The 23,400-nt window shown below is 30.2% G+C and overlaps 1 protein-coding gene across 1 annotated transcript in view; it reads right to left on the reverse strand.

Moving 5' to 3' along the window:
- The window catches only part of vex (somatomedin B and thrombospondin type 1 domain containing protein vexed), a 673,357-nt gene extending 650,429 nt beyond the window's left edge, over positions 1-22,928 (reverse strand). Inside the window, exons 1-2 of the mRNA XM_075300282.1 lie at positions 22,797-22,928; positions 5,044-5,776 (exon numbers count right to left, since the gene is read on the reverse strand). Of these exons, the coding sequence (XP_075156397.1) occupies positions 5,044-5,602 (559 nt within the window). The 5' untranslated portion in view covers positions 5,603-5,776; positions 22,797-22,928. The remainder of the gene's footprint in view (positions 1-5,043; positions 5,777-22,796) is intronic.
- Positions 22,929-23,400: the final 472 nt, after the last annotated feature.

Raw genomic sequence — 23,400 nt, forward strand, 5'->3', positions numbered from 1 at the left:
GGAGGGACGCAACGGAGGGAGGCAAATTGGATGAAAACTACAGTTTTTATAAGCCCAAGACCCCAAATCAGAACTTATACCGATATAGCCCATCTTCGAATTTGACCTACGTGCAAACAAAAGACGAATCTGTGCCAAATTTCAGGAGAATAGTGCCATTATTGAAAGCTGTAACGTGATTACAACAGACAGACGGACATGCTTATATCGTCTTAGAATTTCTCCCTGATCAAGAATATATATACTTTATATAGTCGGAAATCGATATTTCGATGCGTTACAAACGGAATGTCAAACTTATTATACCCCCGTCACCATTCTATGGTGGTAGCTATAATAAAAATAACAAGTATATACGGCCGTAAGTTCGGCCAGGCCGAACCTTATGTACCCTCCACCATGGTTTGCGTATAAACTTCTACTGAAGACTGTCATCCACAATCGAATTACTTGGGTTGCGGTAACACTTGCCGATGGCAAGGTATCTTAAAACTTCCTAACACAGTAATATATACCACATAGTCCATACGTGGTATATATTAAACTAAACAAGTATAAACGGCCGTAAGTTCGGCCAGGCCGAATCTTATGTACGCTCCACCATGGATTGCGTAGAAACTTCTACGAAAGACTGTCATCCGCAATCGAATTACTTGGGTTGTGGTATCTTAAATTCTAAATTGGGTGTTAGTCCATACGTGGTATACATTAGACAAAAAAAAAGTATGTGTAGGTAAGTCTACAAATAATTACGAATCGATATGGACTTTTGCACGGTACGTAGGGAGCCAGAATTGAAATATGGGGGTCGCTTATATGGGGTCTATATACAATTATTGATATGGACCAATTTTTGTGTGATTGGTGATCGATTTATCTGAGGGCTATATATAACTATAGACCGATATGGACCTAGTTAGGCATGGTTGTTAACGGCCATATACTAGCACATTGTACCAAATTTCAACTGACTCGGATGAAATTTGCTCCTCCCAGAGGCTCCAAAACCAAATCTCGGGATCGGTTTATATGGGGGTTATATATGATTATGGACTGATATGAACCACTTTTGGCATGGTTGTTGGATACCATATACTAACATCACGTACCAAATTTCAATCCAATCGAATGAATTTTGCTCTTCCAATGGGGTCCGGATGTCAAATCTGGGGATCGGTTTATATGGAGGCTATATATAATTATGGACCGATTTCGACCAATTTTTGCATGGGAGTTTGAGGCCATATATTAACACCACGTACCAAATTTCAACTGAATCAGATGAATTTTGGTCTTCCAAGAGGCTCCGGAGGTCAAATCTGGTGATCGGTTTATATGGGGGCTATATATAATTATGGACCGATGTGGACCAATTTTTGCACGGTTGTTAGAGACCATATACTAACACCACGTACCAAATTTCAGCCGGATCGGATGAAATTTGTAAAAATTTTTCTATAGAAATAAAATTTCAACAAAATTTTCTATAGAAATAAAATTTCAACAAAATTTTCTATAGAAATAAAATTTCAACAAAATTTTCTATAGAAATAAAATTCTGACAAATTTTTCTTTAGAAATAACATTTTGACAATGTTTTCTATAAAAATAAAATTTTGGTAGATTATTTTTGGCTCGAGTGGCAACCATGATTATGAACCGATATGGACCAATTTTTGTGTGATGGGGGATCGGCCATATATAACTATGGACCGATATGGACCAATTATGGCATGGTTATAAGTGGCCTTATACTAACACCACGTTGCAAATTTCAACCGGATCGGATGAATTTTGCTCCTCCAAGAGCCTCCGGAGATCAAATCTGGGGAACGGTTTATATGCGGGGGCTATATATAATTATGGACCGATATGGACCAATTCTTGCGTGTTTGTTAGAGACCACATTCCAACACCATGTCCCAAATTTCAACCGGATCGTATGAATTTAGCTCCTCCAAGAGGCTCCGGAGGACAAATCTGGGGATCGATTTATATGGGGGCTATGTGTAATTATGGACCAATATGGACCAATTCTTGCATGGTTATTAGAGACCACATACTAACACCACGTATGATCGGATCGGATGAAATTTGCTTCTCTTAGAGGCCTCGCAAGCCAAATCGGGGGATCGGTTTATATGGAGGCTATATATAATTATGGACCGACGTGGACCAAATTTTGCATGCTTGTTAGATACCATATACTAACACCATGTACCAAATTTCTGCCGGATCGGTTTATATGGGGGCTATATATAATTATGGACCGATGTGAACCAATTTTTGCATGGTTGTTAGAGACCATATACTAACATCATGTATCAAATTTAAGCAGAATCGGATGAAATTTGCTTCTCTTAGAGGCCTCGCAAGCCAAATTTGGGGTCCGTTTATATGGGGGCTGTACGTAAAAGTAGACCGATATAGTTCATTTGCAATACCATCCGACCTACATCAATAAAAACTACTTGTGCCAAGTTTCAAGTCGATAGCTTGTTTCCTTCGGAAGTTAGCGTGATTTCAACAGACGGACAGACGGACGGACATGCTTAGATCGACTCGGAATTTCACCGCGAATATACTTTATGGGGTCTTAGAGCAATATTTCGATGTGTTACAAACGGAATGACAAAGCTAATATACCCCCCCATCCTATGGTGGAGGGTATAAAAATAAAATTACACCTAGTTCTTATTTCAAAACACCATGAATTCTTATTTTTTTCCCCATAATTTTTCCTAACCCTCGTAAATAATGGTCAACCAAAATCGATGATTCTCTTTCGTTCGTTCGTTATGAATTATTGATGCCCAAAAGCTTTTATACAGATTTTTTTTTTTTTTGATATTTTTTTTTTCATTTGTTGGTACTCCTAGAAATACGTTGTGATATCTACATTTATGTGTGTAAATATTCCGAAGAAAAGAAATTTATATGCACATCTAAACGATTGATAAATATTTAATGTTTATTTGATTGGACATCAGAAAAACTCATTATTCATCTTTATGGTCACAAATAAAACGAAACGAAACTTAATTTAAAATACAGCAGTGTGATGTTTGGAATAATTATGCTGGAATGGACAATATATTTTGATAGGTCTTGGGTTTCATGCATGGATTCCTAAGGAACAGTTAATAAATCAAACTGAATTGATTTGTTATGTTCTAATGGGAAATTCACAATGATAGGATATTTTTCGTTTTGATGAAAACTAGAAAAGTTGAAGATTTTTTGCAGTAATTTAATAATAACAGGTAAGGAAAGTCTAAAGTCGGGCGGGGCCGACTATATTATACCCTTCACCACAACGCATATCAATATTATTGATACCATCTTAACACCTTCAAATTTATTAGGAGTTATATAAAGGTTTATATTTCCATATACAAGTATTTAAATATGACCCGATTTGGACATCATTTTCATACCATGGGATGGGGGTATATTAACTTTGTCAATTATATATAGCAGATTTGGCTTGCAGAGCCTCTAAGAGAAGCAAATTTCATCCGATCCGGCTGAAATTTGGTACATGGTGACAGCATATGATCTCTAACAACCATTGTCCACATCGGTTAATAATTATATATAGCCCCATATAAAACGATCCATCCGATTTTTTCCCAGCGAGAATACGGTGGGTGGGGAAGCAATTCGAAGCCCAATTCATGATTTTTTGCCATCGTTCTCAATGACTTGTGGCACGGTGCGTTGTCTTGGTGGAACAACACTTTTTATACCCTCACCATAGGATGGGGGTATATTAACTTTGTCATTCCGTTTGTAACACATGGAAATATTGCTCTAAGACCCCATAAAGTATATATATTCTGGGTCGTGGTGAAATTCTGAGTCGATCTGAGCATGTCTGTCCGTCCGTCCGTCTGTTGAAATCACGCTAACTTCCGAACGAAACAAGCTATCGACTTGAAACTTGGCACAAGTAGTTGTTATTAATGTAGGTCGGATGGTATTGCAAATGGGCCATATCGGTGCACTTTTACGTATAGCCCCCATATAAACGGACCCCCAAAGTTGGCTTTCGACTGCTCTAAGAGAAGCAAATTTCATCCGATCCGGCTGAAATTTGGTACATGGTGTTAGTATATGGTCTCTAACAACCATGCAAAAATTAGTCCATATCACTCCACTTTTACGTATAGCCCCCATATAAACCGACCCCCAAAGTTGGCTTTCGATTGCTCTAAGAGAAGCAAATTTCATCCGATCCGGCTGAAATTTGGTGCATGGTGTTAGCATATGGTCTCTAAGAACCATTCAAAAATTGGTCCATATCAGTCCATAATTATATATATAGCCCCTATATAAACCGATCCTTAGATTTGCACTCCGGAGCCACTCTGACGAGCAAAATTCATCCGATTCGGTTGAAATTTGCAACGTGGTGTTAATATATGGCCGCTAATAACCATGCCAAAATTGGTCCATATCGGTCTATAGTTATATATAGCCGATCCCCAATCACACAAAGATTGGTCCATATCGGTTCATAATCATGCTTGCCACTCGAGCAAAAATAATCTAGCAAAATTTGTCGAAATTTTATTCCTATAGAAAATTTTGTCAAATTTTATTTCTATAGAAAATTTCGGTAAAATGTTATTTCTGTAGAAAATGTTGTCAAAATTTTAATTCTATTGAGAATGTTGTCAAAATTTTAAATCTTTTGAAAATTTTGTCAAAATGTTATCTCTATAAAAAATTTTGTCAAAATTTTACTTCTATAGAAAATGTTGTCAACATTTTATTTTGTCAAAATTTTATTTCTATAGAAAATTTTGTCAAACTTAATTATATACTTATTTAATCGACCATTTTAAGTTTAATATACACCACGTATGGACTACGTGGTATATATTACGGTATTAGGAAGTTTTAAGATAAGATAATTTGTAATTTATAAGTTTAAATTGCATTTTTAAGTTTTACTTGCCATTTTGCCCCAAAAATTTTATATCAATATTTCTATGCTTATTTCAAAGTCCTTGGGAACATGGGAAACAAATCACTTACCTCCACAATGATCCTTGAAATCATTACAGCAATCACCCAGTTTTAAGCAAGCATGGTCACAATAACACGGTTTATCATTCAAATCCTCAATAATGGCATTAATCGGAGCCTTTTGTACGACACATGAAGAATCACGGCCATTGCAACAAAGTTGAGCCTCACGGCAAGATCCAGCCATAACCAGCCAGGAATTTTGCAACACTACCAACGGCAATAACAGAGGCAAGAGTATAGACACCATCGTATTCCTAGTAGCTTTTGTGGCAATTATACCAGCCATAAACTGATTGCAAAATTGAAAATACCATATACCACTTTGAGGATACTGATAGAGGTTAGCTTCTGTTGCCATAGATTTCGATGTAGGTGATGGTGCTGATGATGACGATGATGATGACGATGTTATTGCAATTGCAGTTGAACTTTCAAATATTTCTACTGACCCGGTGTCAGATTTTTCTACATTGCTGGAAATCATAAATGATTCGAATGATGCTAGTTCTGATTCTGATGTTGCCTTTACTGGACTTTTCATATTCGATTTATTGTCAAATTTCATTGATGATTTATTATGGTTTTACGATTTTTCTTCTTTTTCTGACAGTTTTATTTTCCGTTGTCCTTTTTTTTTTTTTTGGGTGAGCTCAATTTATAAATTTTTAATTAAAAAATATATTTCAATGTTATATTCTTAATTGGATATCCAAATGGCTGGTTATTGTTGCAAAGGTATCTGAAAAAAAAAATATATTGAAATATATTTTCTGTTAGTGTTACTCATAAATAGCAGTGATACAAAAACCACAAAAGTATATTGACTCAAAAATGAACAGAGAACAAATAAAAAACGCAAATGCCATTAATAATGAAAATCGATGTGAATAAAGCAGAGTATATAAAAAATCCGAGACTGAGACTAATGGTATTGTAGAGGAAATATTTGCAAATAAGAATTGTGTATGGATCAATAACACAACCAAGCAAATTAGTTTACATAATAGCAGGGAAACTGAATAATAGACTGATATCAACTCCGTTTAAACGAGCAAAAACAAAAAATTTGAATTTTTTCATGGAAATCGTGCAGGACCCAATTGAGGAAATTCTATTGAAGATAGCAAAAAGCGAACTGATTATGTGTTTGATTGTAAGGCGGGATCTGTAATCTTTCTTTTGCATAGTGGATTTTTCCTAAGCCTTCGACCAGTCGTAGTCCCTCAAAAAGGAGGACTACGGCCACGATTGCCACTTATTTCAAACATAATCTTCCAAAATTTGAAAAAAATATTTACCATAAATCTACTAAATTTAAAAAAAAGAAATATTTTCAAATTTTTTATTTATCAAATTTTTTTGCGGTTAGTATGAAAACAATTTTTTTTCTTCGAATGAATGAATACTCTCTTCTGTTAGCGACAATAATTTTTGCGATATTAACTTGCACCCACAACGGAAAGTTACTACTTTTACAAAAAGGGAGATCTAACTCACAATGGGCTTTGATATTAAATTTATAGAAAATTATCTCAAAATGTTATTTCTATGGAAAATTTTCTAAAAATTTGGTCAAAAATTTATTTTTATAGAAAAATTTGTAAAAACAATTTATTTCCATAGACAATTTTGTTAAAAATTTATATCTATAGAAAATTTGGTCAAAATTTTATTTCTAAAAAAAAATTTGCAAAATTTTATTTCTAAAAAAATTTTACTAAATTTTATTTCTAAAAAAATTTTACTAAATTTTATTTCTAAAATTCTATTTTTTTTATAAAGTTTTTTTGCGGTTAGTATGAAAAAAAAATGTTTTTTCTTCGAAAGAATGAATAATAATCCCTTCGGTAAGCGACAATTTTATTAGTGTACACATTTTCCTTGAATTGTAAATGTGCCGGATTTTTTTGTGTTTTAACGATATTAACTTGCACCCACAACGGAAAGCTACTACTTTTACAAAAAGGGAGAACTTGCTCACAATGGGCTTTGATATTAAATTTATAGAAAAATGTTATTTCTATGGAAAATTTTCTAAAAATTTTATAATTTTGTCTAACATTTATTTCCATAGAAACTTTGGTCAAAAATTTATTTTTATAGAAAATTAAAAAAAAAATTATTTCCATAGAAAATTTTGTTGAAAATTTATATCTATAGAAAATTTGGTCAAAATTTTATTTCTAAAAAAAAATGACCAAAATTTTATTTCTAAAAAAAAATACCAAAATTTTATTTCTAAAAAAAATTACCAAAATTCTATTTTTTTATAACATTTTTTGCGGTTAGTATGAAAAAAAAATGTTTTTTCTTCGAAAGAATGAATAATAATCCCTTCGGTAAGCGACAATTTTATTAGTGTACAAATTTTCCTTGAATTGTAAATGTGCCGGATTTTTTTGTGTTTTAATGATATTAACTTGCCCCCACAACGGAAAGTTACTAATTTTACAAAAAGGGAGAACTAACTCACAATAGGCTTTGATATTAAATTTATAGAACATTTTCTCAAATGTTATTTCTATAGAAAATTTTCTAAAAATTTTAAAATTTGGTCAAACATTTATTTCCATACAAAATTTGGTCAAAAAATTATTTTTATAGAAAATTTTTTTAAAAAAATTTATTTCCATAGAAAATTTTGTTGAAAATTTATATCTATAGGAAATTTGGTCAAAATTTTATTTCTAAAAAAAATACCAAAATTTTATTTCTAAAAAAAAATACCAAAATTTTATTTCTAAAAAAAATACCAAAATTCTATATTTTTATAAAATTTTTTGCGGTTAGTATGAAAAAAATGTTTTTTTCTTCGAATGAATGAATAATAATCCCTTCGGTAAGCGACAATTTTATTAGTGTACAAATTTTCCTTGAATTGTAAATGTGCCGGATTTTTTTGTGTTTTAATGATATTAACTTGCCCCCACAACGGAAAGTTACTAATTTTACAAAAAGGGAGAACTAACTCACAATAGGCTTTGATATTAAATTTATAGAACATTTTCTCAAATGTTATTTCTATAGAAAATTTTCTAAAAATTTTAAAATTTGGTCAAACATTTATTTCCATACAAAATTTGGTCAAAAAATTATTTTTATAGAAAATTTTTTTAAAAAAATTTATTTCCATAGAAAATTTTGTTGAAAATTTATATCTATAGGAAATTTGGTCAAAATTTTATTTCTAAAAAAAATACCAAAATTTTATTTCTAAAAAAAAAATACCAAAATTTTATTTCTAAAAAAAAATACCAAAATTCTATATTTTTATAAAATTTTTTGCGGTTAGTATGAAAAAAATGTTTTTTTCTTCGAATGAATGAATAATAATCCCTTCGGTAAGCGACAATTTTTTGGGTGTACAAATATTTCTTGAATTGTAAAATTTCCGGATTTTTTTGTGTTTTAACGATATTAACTTGCATCAACAAGGGAAAGTTAATACTTTTACACAAAGGGAGAACTTGCTCACAATGGACTTTAATAGTAAATTTATAGAAAATTCCTCGAAATGTTATTTCTATGGAATATTTTCTCAAAATCTTATTTCTATAGAAAATTTTTTAAAAAAAGAAAATATTTTCCATAGAAAATTTTGTAAAAAAAAAATGATTTCCTTAACAGATTTTGCCAAAAATTTATTTCTATAGAAAACTTTGTTAGAAATTTATATCTATAGAAAATTTGGTCAACATTTTATTTCTAAAGAAAATTTGATCAAAATTTTATTTCTACAGAAAATTTGGTGAAAATTTTATTTCTACAGAAAATTTGGTGGAAATTTTATTTCTAAAGAAACTTTGGTGAAAAAATTATTTCTACAGAAAATTTGGTGAAAATTTTATTTCTTAAAAAAATTTACCAAAATTTTATTTCTATAAAAAATTTTACCAAATTTTTATTTCTAAAAAGAAATACCAAAATTCTGTTTCTATAAAAAGTTTTACCAAAATTGTATATCTATAAAATAAAATTGAAGTACTACTTAGTTGAAGAGTATTGCTTAGTTGAAAAATCTATTAAAACATCAAGAATTCTACCAATCTAATAAACAGTAACCTCCCCTTTGCATGATTTTCCATTGAAAAAACTTAAAATCTACAGAGGACATGGGGGGAGGTTATGACATTAATATGGGATATCTTATGTTCTATTATTTGTGGGTGGAGGAGGATTTCTCCTCTGCCCGCCTTTTTCAAGATTGGTCTTAAGTTCTCCGATTTGCTTAAAATTTTTAGAGAAGATTGGGTGTGGGCTCTACGAGTAGACAAAGATCCGCTATTTTAATTTTCAATATTTTGTCGGAGAGGGGAACCTCTCTATTGGCCGACTTCTTTTTAAAGTATCTTTCTGATATTTTTCGGGAGACGGGGCATCCCCCTTACCTTATTTTTTAAAGTACGTTAGAAAAAAACTAAACTTTTCCAATATTCTTGAAATTTAGAGAGGACCTTAGGGGAGTGTTATGAAATGAATATGGGATACCATTACGGTTGCCACAGTTGGTAGAATTCTACCAAAAATGGTAGATTTTTTACTCTTTGGTAGATTGGTAGAAATTTTTTGACAAAATTTTCTATAGAAATAAAATTTTAACAACATTTTCCATAGAAATAAAATTTTGACAAAATTTTCAATAGAAATAAAATTTTCACAAAATTTTCTATAGGCATAAAATTTTGACAAAAGTTTCTATCAAAATAAAATTTTGGCAAAATTTTCTATAGAAATAAAATTTTGACATAATTTTCTTTAGAAGTAAAATTTTGACAAAATTTTCCATAGAAATAAAATTTTGACACAATTTTCTATAGAAATAAATTATGTTTGTCATTCCGTTTGTAACATTGGTCTAAGACATTGAAATTCCGAGTCGACATAGCGTCCGTCTGTTGAAATCACGCTAACTTCCGAACGAAACAAGCTATCGATTTGAAACTTGGCACCAATAGTTGTTATCTCCATTTTAAGTATAGCCCCCATATAAACCCCCAAATTTGGTTTGCGGAGCCTCGTAGAGAAGCAAATTTCATCCGATCCGATTAAAACTTGTTACGTGGTGTTAGCATATGACCTCGAACACCCATGAACAATTGGTCCATATACGTCCATTATTATATATAGCCCATATAAACCGATTCCCAGTTTTTGCTTGCAGAGCTTCGTGGAGAAGCCAATTTCATTTGATCAAGATGAAATTTGGCACGTGGTGTTAGTATAGGGTCTCTAACATTCATACTAAAATTAGTCCCTATAGGACCATAATTATATATAGCCCCCATAGAAACCGAATCCCCAGTTTTGACCTCCGGAGTATCTTGGAGAAGCAAATTTTATCCGATTCGGTGTAAATTTGATTTCTGGTGTATATATAGGCACTAACAACTGTGCAAAATTTGATCAATATCCGTTCATAAATATATTTAGCCCCTATATAAACCGATCCCCAGATTTGGCTTTCGGAGCCTCTTGGAGAAGCAAATTTCATCTGATTCGATTGAAATCTCCTATGGTGTTTAATTATATGGCCATTATAAACCATGCAAAATTTAGTCCATATTGGTTCATAATTATATATAGCCCCCATATAAAACGATCCCCAGATTTGACTTCCGGATCCTCTTGGAGGAGCAAATTTTATACGTTATATTAGTATATGGTCTCTAATAACCATGCGAAAATTGGTCCATATGTAGTCCATATATAGCCCCCATATAAATCGCTATACAGATTTGGCGTCGGGATAATTATATATAGCCCCCATATAAAACGATCCCCAGATTTGACTTCCGGATCCTCTTGGAGGAGCAAATTTTATACGTTATATTAGTATATGGTCTCTAATAACCATGCGAAAATTGGTCCATATGTAGTCCATATATAGCCCCCATATAAATCGCTATACAGATTTGGCGTCGGGAACCTCTTAGAAGAGCAAATTTCTTGGAGAAGCAAATTTCATCCGATTTGCCTGAAATTTGGTACGATTTGTTAGTATATGGTCGCTAGCAACTATGCCAAAGGTGGTCCACATCGGTCCATAGTTATATGTAGCGCCCAGATAAACCAATCCCCAAATTTTACTTCGTCCTGGATAAGCAAATTTCATTTGATCTTCCTAAAATTTGGTACTAGTCACACAAAAATTAGACCATATAGGTTCATAATTGTATATAGCCACCACATAAACCGACCTTCATATTTCACTTCTGTCCTTCTTTTACCGCGCAAAAATTCATACTGGTTAAGAAAATTTGGTCAATATAAACTTGACGTATTTCTTTCAATTTTGCATTTAAAAAACCCTCATTTTGAAGGTGTGTGTGTACAATGTTGCTCCTATTTTGATTTTGGAATTCACTCTTCAGTTGTCAAAATGCCGTCCAAGCAAGAAGAGCAGCGTATCAAAATTTTGCTCGCGCATCGCGAAGATCCGAGCTACTCGCACGCAAAGCTGGCAAAATCGCTAAAAGTTGCCAAATCAACCGTTACAAATGTAATTAAAGTCTTTGGGGAACGTTTGTCGACAGCCAGGAAGTCTGGTTCGGGGGGAAATCGAAAACCGGAATCCGCTGAGACGACAAAGAGAGTTGCCGGTAGTTTCAAGCGAAACCCGAACCTCTCTCTCCGAGATGCCGCAAATAAGCTGGGTGTATCGTCTACAACCGTGCATCGAGCCAAAACACGAGCCGGACTATCGACTTACAAGAAGGAAGTGACTCCAAATCGCGATGATAAACAAAAAACGACAGCCAAAGCGCGATCCCGGAGGCTGTACACGACGATGCTGACGTAGTTTGACTGCGTGGTAATGGACGACGAAACCTACGTCAAAGCCGACTACAAGCAGCTTCCGGGACAGGAGTTTTATACGGCAAAAGGAAGGGGAAAGGTAGCAGATATTTTCAAGCACATAAAACTGTCAAAGTTCGCAAAGAAATATCTGGTTTGGCACGCCATCTCTACCTGTGGCTTGAAAAGCAGCATTTTCATAGCTTCCGGGACTGTCAACCAAGAAATTTACGTGAAAGAGTGTTTGAATAAACGTCTGCTGCCTTTCCTGAAGAAACACGGTTGTTCCGTACTGTTTTGGCCGGATTTGGCATCTTGCCATTACGGTAAAAAGGCCATGGAGTGGTACGCCGCCAACAACGTGCAGGTGGTTCCCAAGGACAAGAACCCTCCCAACACGCCAGAGCTCCGCCCAATTGAGAAACACTGGGCTATTGTCAAGCGGAACCTAAAGAAGACCCAAAAAACTGCTAAGGACGAGCAGCAGTTCAAGGCAAACTGGCTTTCTGCGACGAAGAAGGCGGACAAGGTGGCTGTACAAAATCTGATGGCAGGTGTCAAGCGTGAGGCCCGGCAATTCGGATTTGGAAAAGCGAAAGGCTAACTGAGTATTTTTCCTGAATTTTATACTAATTGAACTTGAAAAAGAAATTTAATTTGATTTTTGAAATAAACGATTTCACCGATTTACACGCGTTTTCCCTTGACCAAATTTTGACCGTATCACCCTTTTGGTATCTAATCTGCCTTTTTTGTCTAACATATACCCCGTATGGACTAACTTCGAATTTAGAAGGCGACGTTAAAGAGTTTTAAGATACCATGCTATCGGCAAGTATTACCACAACCCTTGTAATTCGATTGTGTATGACAGTCTTTACGATTGTGGATGACAGTCTGCGCTATCCATGGTGGAGGGTACATAAGATTCGAATTTCGATGGTCGAATTTACGGCCGTATATTCTTTTCTTTTGGTGTAGCCTCCCGTTTAAATCTATAAATCAGACGTAAATACCCAATACTGTAACATTATCCATAATTATTTCTGCCATATTAATATTGAATGAAGACTAGCCAGAAAAAAAAAACTATAAATAATCTTTAAAATGAATAAAACACTTCGTCCTTAATAAGATTATTAATAATGCCTTAAACACCATTATCTCTTTAAATTACCATACCATAACTGGATCATTAAAATCCTGCTCTGGGCTACACTAAATGTCATAACCACTAAACCAATATCATATATTTTAACTAAAGCGTTTATCTTCTAGCTAAACCACAAATCTTTTGGAGGAAAAAGCGAATGTTATGTGAAAAAATTATTAAAAAACGTTATGAATAAAATCGCCATTATTTTAAATCATATAGCTCTATTTGAACTTTTAAGATAGTGAGAGAGCGCAAAGAATTCCTAAAACATTCCACAGTATTCCATAATACTCCATAATACTCCATATGGATTATTTCTACTCGGGCTGGCAAAAAATAAATTTCATTTGATTTTTTTTTTTTTTGTAAATTTAATTCATGTTCACTTCAAGATCATAAATAATGGCAACAAAAATTTTATAGAAGCCCAAGGCAGTGGCAAAGAATGCCACGACAAGGATGTGAACCAGACGTGGCCCCAGAGAGGCATAATAAAATATAAATAAACGATAAGTAAAGGTATTTGTTAAATTGATTTATGGTGTAATTTTGCAGTTCCTGCTTATTGCCATGGCAGAATGAAAGAATGATGGAGAAATGTTTGGTTTCGTTTTCGTTGGCTGTCTTAAGCAAATAATCATTAACGTTGTTTTTGTTTTTTTTTTTTTGCAAATATTCCACACTCGAAAACATTTTTGTGAGTAATTTTTCATTGTTCAATTGATGATAAATTTTGTTTTCCTTCTTTGAATTCCAAACGAAAGGCTTTAAATTTCATTGGGAAAATAAAGGAAACGGAAATGGGTGTGAATACACTATGAAACCTTCAACAACCTGCCATACAATGACCATTTGTGTGTGTGTGTGAGAGTATAAGCGCTGTGGTGGATATGGTCTTCGTATCGGGGTTGCCACTTTAGTCCGATCGGACAAAAATTGGTCCAAAATTATTAATTTTTAAATTTGGCCCGATGGTCGGACCAATTGGAATTTGATTGGTTTTGGTCCATTTTCTTCAAATTGGTAATTTTTTTTTTAATTTTTCTATTGAAATAAAATTTTGCCAAAATGTTGTACAGAAATAAACTTAAAAAAAATTGTATAGAGAAAAAATTATAGGAAGAAAATTTTGTAAAAATTTTAATAGAAATAAAATCGTGCGATAATTTTCTATAGAAATAAAATTTTGTCAAAATTTTCTATAGAAATAAAATTTTGTCAAAATTCTCTATAGAAATAAAATTTTGACAAAATTTTCTATTGAAATAAAATGTTGGTAGATTATTTTTGGGGATCGGCTATATAAAACTATAGACCGATATGGGCCAATTTTGGCATGATTGTTAGCGGCCATATAGTAGGGCAATGTACCAAATTTCATCACGTACCAAATTTTAACCGGATCGGATGCTCATCCATGAGGCTCCAAAAGGAGGTCAAATCTGGGGATCGGTTTATATGGGGGCTATATATAATTATGGACCGATGTGGACCAATTTTTGCATGAGACCATATACCAACACCATGTACCAAATTTCAGCCGGATCGGATGAATGTTGCTCATCCATGAGGCTCCAAAAGGAGGTCAAATCTGGGGATCGGTTTATATGGAAGCTATATATAATTATAGACCGATGTGGACCAATTTTTGCGTGGTTGTTAGAGATCAGATACTAACACCATGTACCAAATTTCAGCCGTATCGGATGAAATTTGTTTTCCTTAGAGGCTCCGCAAGCCAAATCTGGGGATCGGTTTATATGGGGGCTATATATAATTATGGACCGATATGGACCAATTTTTGCATGGTTGTTAGAGACCATATACTAACATCATGTACCAAATTTCACGTTGACCAATTTTTTAGACACCATATACTAACCGTATCAAATGAATTTTGCTCCTTCAAGAGGCTCCGTAAGGCAAATCTGAATCGATTTATATGGGGGCTATACGTAAAAGTGGTCCGATATGGCCCATTTGCAATACCATCTGACCTACATCAATAACAACTACTTGTGCCAAGTTTCAAGTAGATAGTTTGTTTCGTTCGGAAGTTAGCGTAATTTTAACAGACGGACATGCTTTTGTAAAAGTTTTAATCGAAATAAAATTTTGCGATACCTTTTTCTAGAAATAAAGGTTTGACAAATTTTCTATAGAAATAAAATTTTGCCTAATTTTCTATAGAAATAAAAGTTTGGCTAAATTTTCGATAGGAAAGAAATTTCGGCAAAATTTTCTATAGCAAAACAAATTTTAAGAACATTTTCTATAGAAAATAAATTTTGAGAAAAATTTCTATAGAAATAAAATTTTGACAAAATTTTCTACAGAAGTAACATTTTGACAAAATTTTCTATAGAATTAAAATTTTGAGAAAATTTTCACAAAAATAAAATTTGACAAAATTTCCTATAAAAATAAAATTTTGAGAAAATTTTCTACAGAAATAAAATTTTGAGAAAATTTTCAATAGAAATAAAATCCTGACAAAATTTTCTATAGAAATAAATTTTTATATAGAAATAAATAAAAATAAAAAATTCACTTTTTCTTTTCTATCGAAGTAAAATTTTGGAAAAATTTTAACTTTTAAATGATATTAATTTAATTTGGAAAAATAGTCCGCTGGTATATAGAAATAAAATTTTGAGAAAATTTTCTATAAAAATAAAATTTTGACAACATTTTCTATAGAAATAACATTTTCAGAAAATTTTCTATAGAAATAAAATGTTGAGAAAATTTTCTATAGCAATAAAATCTTGACAAAATTTATTTATAGAAATAAAATTTTGACAAAATTTTTTTATAGAAATAAAATTTTGACAAAATTTTCTATAAAAATATAATTTTGACAAAATTTTCTATAGAAATAAAATTTTGACAAAATTTTCTATACAAATAAAATTTTGAGAAAATTTTCAATAGAAATACAATTTGGTCGACATTTTCTTTAGAAATAAAATTTTGATATTTTCTATAGAAATACAATTTTGACAAAATGTTCCAAAGAAATAAAATTTTGGCAAAATTTTCTATAGCAAAAAAAAAAAAGCCTGAGAAAATGTTCTTTAGAAATAAAATTTTGACAAAATTTTCTATAGAAATAACATTTTGAGAAAATTTTCTATGGAAGTAAAATGTTGAGAAAATTTTCTATAGCAATTAAATGTTGAGATGATTTTCTATAGAAAATAAATTTTTAGATTATTTTCTATACAACTAAAATTTTGAGAAAATTTTCTATACAAATAAAATTTTCGGTAGAAATAAAATTTTGACAAAATTTTCTATAGAAATAAAATTTTGACAAGATTTTCTATAGAAATAAAATTTTGAGAAATTTTTCTATAGAAATAGAATTTGAGAAAAATTTTTATAGAAATAAATTTTGACAAAATTTGTTGTAGAAATATATTTTTTTTTGTTTTGTTATTGTTAGTTGTGTTTTTTAATCATTGTTGTTGTTTTTTTGATTTCAGCTTAAAACCATGCATTGACTAAACTACAAGTGTAGCTTAACCAACAGAGGAATAGAATGTTTGTCAAATTTATTTGAGCAAAGCCTTATAGACTGCAAGATGGTTGGATGGAAGCTGAAACCAAAAAAACAACAACAACGAAATAAAATTTTGACGACATTTTCTATAGAAATAAAATCTTGACATTTTCTATAGAAGTAAAATTGTGACAAAATTTTCCAAAGAAATAAAATTTAGGCAAAATTTTCTATAGCAAAAAAAAGAATTTGAGAAAATGTTCTTTAGAAATAAAATTTTGAGAAAATTTTCTGTAGAAATAAAATTTTGACGACATTTTCTATAGAAATAAAATTTTGACAAAATTTTCCAAAGAAATAAAATTTTGGCAAAATTTTTTATAGCAAAAAAATTTTTAGAAATGTTCTATGTTAAATAAAATAATATATAATAATAACATAAATAACATTTTGAGAAAAGTTTCTATAGAAATAAAATTTTGACAAAATTTTCTATAGAAATTAAATTTTGACAAATTTTTCTATAGAAATAAAATTTTGAGAAAATTTTCTGTAGAAATAAAATTTTGTTGAGATAAAATTTTGAGAAATTTTTCCAAAGAAATAAAATTTTGACAAAATATTCTATAGAAATAAAATTTTGTCAAAATCTTCTATAGAAATAAAATTTTGAGAAACTATTCTATAGAAATAAAATTTTGACGACATTTTCTATAGAAACACAATTTTGACATTTGCTATAGAACTAAAATTGTGACAAAATTTTCCAATGAAATAAAATTTTGATATTTTCTCTAGCAAAAAATAAAAAAAAAATTGAGAAAATGTTCTTTAGGAATAAAATTTTGACAAACTTTTCTATAGAAATAAAATGTTAGAAATTTTGATTTTATTCGATCTTTCTTTTATTCAATAGAAAATAATTATTCAAGCTTGAGATCGTTTTTTGTATGTATTGGTTTCTTTATTCTTCAATATTTCGCAATTACATTGAATTGCTCCATCAGGAGTAGATGTATACACAAAATTCAAATGGAAAACAACAACAACACATAAAGCGTACAACTAGAGTGGTATCACTACGTTCGTCTGTTGAGTACAATAAAAAGTAACAGACGAACGTAGTGATACCACTCTAGTTGTAAGCTTTATGTGTTGTTGTTGTTTTCCATTTGAATGTTGTGTATACATCTACTCCTGATGAAGCAATTCAGCTTGAAGCTTGAATAATTATTTTCTATTAAAATAAAATGTTGAGAAAATTTTCTATATCAATAAAATGTTGAGAAAATTTGCTATAGAAAATAAATTTTTAAAAAATTTTCTATAGAAATAAAATTTTGACAAATTTTTCTATAGAAATAAAATTTTGAGAAAATTTTCTGTAGAAATAAAATTTTGTCAAAATTTCCTATAGAGATAAAATTTTGAGGAAATTTTCTATAGAAATAAAACTTTGACAAAATTTTCTATATAACTAAGATTTTGAGAAAATTTTCTATAGCAATCAAATGCTAAGAAAATTTGCTATAGAAAATAAATTTTTAAAAATTTTTCTATAGAAATAAAATTTTGAGAAAATTTTCTATAGAAATAAAATTTTGACAAAATTTTCTATAGAAAAAAAATTTTTACCAAATTTTCTATAAAAATAAAATTTTGACAAAATTTTCTATAGAAATAAAATTTTGACAAAATTTTCTATAGAAATAAAATTTTGACAAAATTTTTTATACAAATAAAATTTTGAGAAAATTTTCTATAGAAATAACATTTTGAGAAAATTTTCTATAGAAATAAAATTTTGACAAAATTTTCTATAGAAATAAAATTTTGACACAATTTTCTATAGAAATAAAATTTTGAGAAATTTTTCAATAGGAATAAAATTTTGACGACATTTTCTATAGAAATAAAATTTTGACAAAATTTTTCAAACAAATAAAATTTTGGCAAAATGTTCTATAGCAAAAAAAATTGAGAAAATGTTCTTTAAAAAATAAATTTTGACAAAATTTTCTCTAGAAATAAAAGTTTGAGATCATTTTCTATAGAAATACAATTTTGAGAAAATTTTCTATGGAAATGCAATTTTGAGAACATTTTCAATAGAAATAAAATGTTGAGAAAATTTTCTATAGAAAATAAATTTTTAAAAATGTTTCTATAGAAATAAAATTTTGAGAAAATTTTCTATAGAAATAAAAATTTGTCAAAATTTTCTATAGAAATAAAATTTTGACAAGATTTTCTATAGAAATAAAATTTTGAGAAAATTTTCAATAGAAGTAATATTTTGACAAAATTTTCTATAGAAATAAAATTTTATATTTAAAATTCAAATAGAAATAAAAATTTTGAATAGAAATAAAAATTTCAAAAAATTTACTATCGAAATAAAATTGTGGAAATTTTTTAACTTTTAAATGATATTAACCCTCTAATGCTCCAATTGTTTGCCAGCTGATTAAATTTTCAATGTTAACGACACAAAAGCAAGAGAGTTAAGCAAAAAAAATTTATACGGTAAAATTCAGCTTATGCTGCAAAGCCTCTTGAATAGTTTCAAATAAGTTTTCTTTATATTTTACTCATTTTTATTGTCTTAAGGTGTATTTTACTAAAAGCTTCCTTATTAAATGAAGCCCGCCTAAAGGCGGGCTTTGGCATTAGAGGTTTAATTTAATTTGGAAAAATATTCTGTGGTACGAATTTTGTTCCAATTTGGGAAAAATGTTGGTCCAAAATAAAAATTCATTGTGGCAACGCTGCTTCGTATTCCTCTGTTTGTGTTCAACACAAACAAGTTGTTATTCCACATGACAAAGTTGACACCGTTGCTCACCCACTCATAGACAAACATTCGCTCACACAACAACTCGAGTACAACGGTATATTTGATGCAATCAGGAAACACACAAATGCTCACACGCACACACACTCACGTAGCCAACTAAACACCATTCTCTTTTTCTCTTAACAAGCATATAAAAGCCAAAATGATTAATGATTGTTCTTGGAAGACAATTACCGCAACACATTCACATAGAAAGCATCGCCCATACATACATACACACATACACACATACATCCGTACATTCTCATTCACACCAGCCATAGCTATGTGAAAATCGAAATGCTTAAATTTAAACTTGTAAAATTAAATTTGAAAACTTTTACTCTCTTAACACCAATAACCCATACAACTTAAAGTGAATGTCATTGTATGATGAGTAGAGTAGAATTTTTTTTTAAAGATTTCCATTTATTTTCATAGTACTTTTGTTTAGAGATTACTTTTGTGTTGTGAACAATGCATTCAGAAAAATTCAAGGTCATAGTAAATGAGTAAGATTTTTATCAAGAAATTTAATATGAAAGATAAATATTCCATTTAAGTTTGTTTTCCTTTTGCATAAAGGAATTAAAATATTTTCTTCTTAAATATTAAATGTAAAATTTTTAAATTTAGATTTATATGGAATATTTGATCAGAAACAAGGATATATGGTTGAAAATTCGACCAGACCGAAATAGAAACGTACGCAAGAACTATTTGAAAAATCCCTCCTGGTAATATAATACCATATGTAGTACTCAATAAAACAAGTTGGAAGGTCTTCCTACATCCAAAAATGCTCCTCTAGAGATACACATATTTACTTCACAGCAAGTTCATTTGCGGTGTTATGTAAAAATTGTTTTGTTTCTCAAAAAACAAAAAAATCAGTATTTTACCGGGTATATAACACAATATGGAAAAATGAAATAATGGATATAGAAAGTCGGGTTTATGAATTAGTAAACATTTGTGGGATATCATTGGTATAGGTTTAGGACATAAACCGCATTTCCATATTTAAGAACCTAAAGGGGTGCATGTTTATGGGAGTCTTGTCACAATCTCAGCAAAAATGTCTGATATTAGGAGCTATGGTTTACTTCTCCAAATCTGGAGATCGGTTTAAATTGGGGCTTTATATGATTATGGACCGATATCGACCAATTTTGGCATGGTTGTTCAAGACTTTATACTAACACCACGTACCAAATTTCAACCTGATCGGATGAATTTTTCCAAGAAGCTCGGAATCGAATACTGTGCTTAAAAGTCTATAGAATTTTTATCACAACTTATTTTATAATTATTTTTCTATAGAAATAAAATTTAAAAACTTTTTTTGATACAAATAAAACTTCCAGAAAATTTTCTTTGGAAATAAAATGTTGATAAAAATTTCTACAGATATAAAAAACTTCATAAAATTTTCTACAAAAATAAAATTTTGACAAAATTTTCTATAGAAGTATAATTTTGACAAAATTGTCTATAGAAATAAAATTTTGACAAAATTGTCTATAGAAATAAAATTTTGACAAAATTGTCTATAGAAATAAAATGTTGACAAAATTTTCTACGAATATAAAATTTTTAAAAAATTTCCTATATAAAAAGAAACATCATAAAATTTTCTATAGAAATAAAATATTGACAAAATTTTCTATAGAAATAAAATTTTGACAAAATTTTCTATAGGAATAAAATTTTGACAAAATTTTCTATAGAAATAAAATTTTGACAAAATTTTCTATAGAAATAAAATTTTGACAAAATTGTCTATAGAAATAAAGAAAGTTTGTTAAAACTTACAAATTGCATGGTCCGCAGTTCGATTCTCCGTCCAGGCGAAAGGTAAAATTGAAAAAATTTATAAAATCGAAAAATTTCTTCGACATTTTTTGTATAACAAAAAAGGTGTTAAGAACTAAAAAACCTCGTAAAAGTGAGAAAGATGTGAGGGAAAATGCAATTAGCCATAAAAAATTGTTTTTGTTTTTTTTTTGTTTTTTGGAGTTAGTTTTTATGAAATTGTTTTTACATCCTGGAAAAGAATAAACGTTTATCGCAAAAAGTATATACTTTTCTTCAAAAAAAAAAAAAAAAAAAACTTCCTTACAGCGAAAAGCAAATGAGAAACGATCTTTGTTTGTCTAAAATTTCGTTTGGCAGGAAAGAATTATTTTTTTGCGTGTGGCAATCGTGTTTGCAACCGTCCTCGCTATATGTTTAGCTTACGAGCAAGTTTTTTACCACTGCGGCGTTTATTTCGATCAAAATTGGCCTTCACATTTCGCAACATTTTTGGTGATATTATTTTCCAGCCAAAAATAAATTAATCACACTATCACGCTTGAATTTCATAACGAATAACTTTATAGACTATAGTCGGAAATTTCGATATATCACAAAAACAGATTGGGAAACTCATCATACCCCCATAATCGTCCTATGGTGGTGGGTGTAGAAAATGTGTCTGTAAGTTGAAATCTTCCATAAAAACGTGTATCGTCTGATTTTCTCAAATAGAGTCATTGGAAATTTTCATCAATTTTGCAACAAAGTTTTTTTTTTAATATTTCTAAATTTATCATTGACTTCTGGGATACTGCTCTAGCTTTGGCAAATATTCCACTAATACACTAATTAGGCAAACGGGAGTCACCGTGGTGCAATGGTTAGCATGCCCGCCTTGCATACACAAGGTCGTGGGTTCGATTCCTGCTTCGACCGAACACCAAAAAGTTTTCCAGCGGTGGATTATCCCACCTCAGTAATGCTGGTGACATTTCTGAGGGTTTCAAAGCTTCTCTAAGTGTTTTCACTGCAATGTGGAACGCCGTTCGGACTCGGCTATAAAAAGGAGGTCCCTTGTCATTGAGCTTAACATGGAATCGGGCAGCACTCAATGATAAGAGAGAAGTTCACCAATGTGGTATCACAATGGTGTGAATAGTCTAAGTGAGCCTGATACATCGGGCTGCCACCTAACCTAACCTAACCTAAGCAAACTAATTTCCATGGAATTTAAAACCAAATATTTCACTTTTTATATCACAAATCCAATTTACAATTTATTTCCTTGTTTTTTTTTTTGTATAAGGCGGTCATATAATCAGATCTTCCTAAAGGTTGGTAATAAGTTATCACAATGTGAGTTATCACTAAGTGAGCCTGAAATAATGCTGACCGCCAGTTAAACCTACGTTCGAGTTTAGTAGCTAAAATCCAAAATAAATCTCTAAAAGCAAAATAAAATTATTTAATTAAAAATTAAAAAATGTGGCATGATCCAAAGCAAAAATTTAAAAATTTTGATTTCTTTAAAATGAATTATTAGAACAAAAGTAACTGTGAAGAAGTTGCTATTTTAGTGCGTTAATGCGAATTTAATATCGACCTTAATTTTAGAATTCACTCAAAGTTCACTTTTTTAATATTTCCTCAAAAGTACACTTATTTACCTATTCGACGTAGAAGTTATGTTTAGAGTTGAATGGTTTTTAAATTGTAAACACTTTTAAATTCTCTGCTCAGAATATTAAAAACAACAATTATTATTGAAATATTGGCAGCTATAATTAATAATTCAGTTTAAAATTAACACTATTTTTTTGTTTGTTTTTTATGCTTTTTTGAGAAACTTTGAAGAACATCTTAATCAATACACGAATGTAATATCTTCAATATTTTTTTTATAATATTATATGTTTAATATGTAGCACTATTAGGTTTACGATAATTTTATTTTATTTTGGTTATTTTTTTTTTTTAATATTCTCACAAATAAATTTCAGCTTGATAAACACGAACTCTTGATTTCACTTTAAATTATGAAATATTTTCATAATATATTTATTATAATTTTAATAATTGTAGTATAATTTTAAGTTTGTTTTACTTTTTTATTTTTATTTTTTTTTTTCAATAAAATTAAATCAATTTGTTTTTATTTTATATAAGCTTCAATACTTGGTGGTTTATCTGTTTTAAATTATTTCATGGATTTATGCATATTTATGTACGCTAAAAATAATTTTTTGCTTATGATATTCGAGGTTTATATCC

Source organism: Haematobia irritans, chromosome 3 (genome assembly GCF_050003625.1).
Source record: "Haematobia irritans isolate KBUSLIRL chromosome 3, ASM5000362v1, whole genome shotgun sequence".
Taxonomy (NCBI): domain Eukaryota; kingdom Metazoa; phylum Arthropoda; class Insecta; order Diptera; family Muscidae; genus Haematobia; species Haematobia irritans.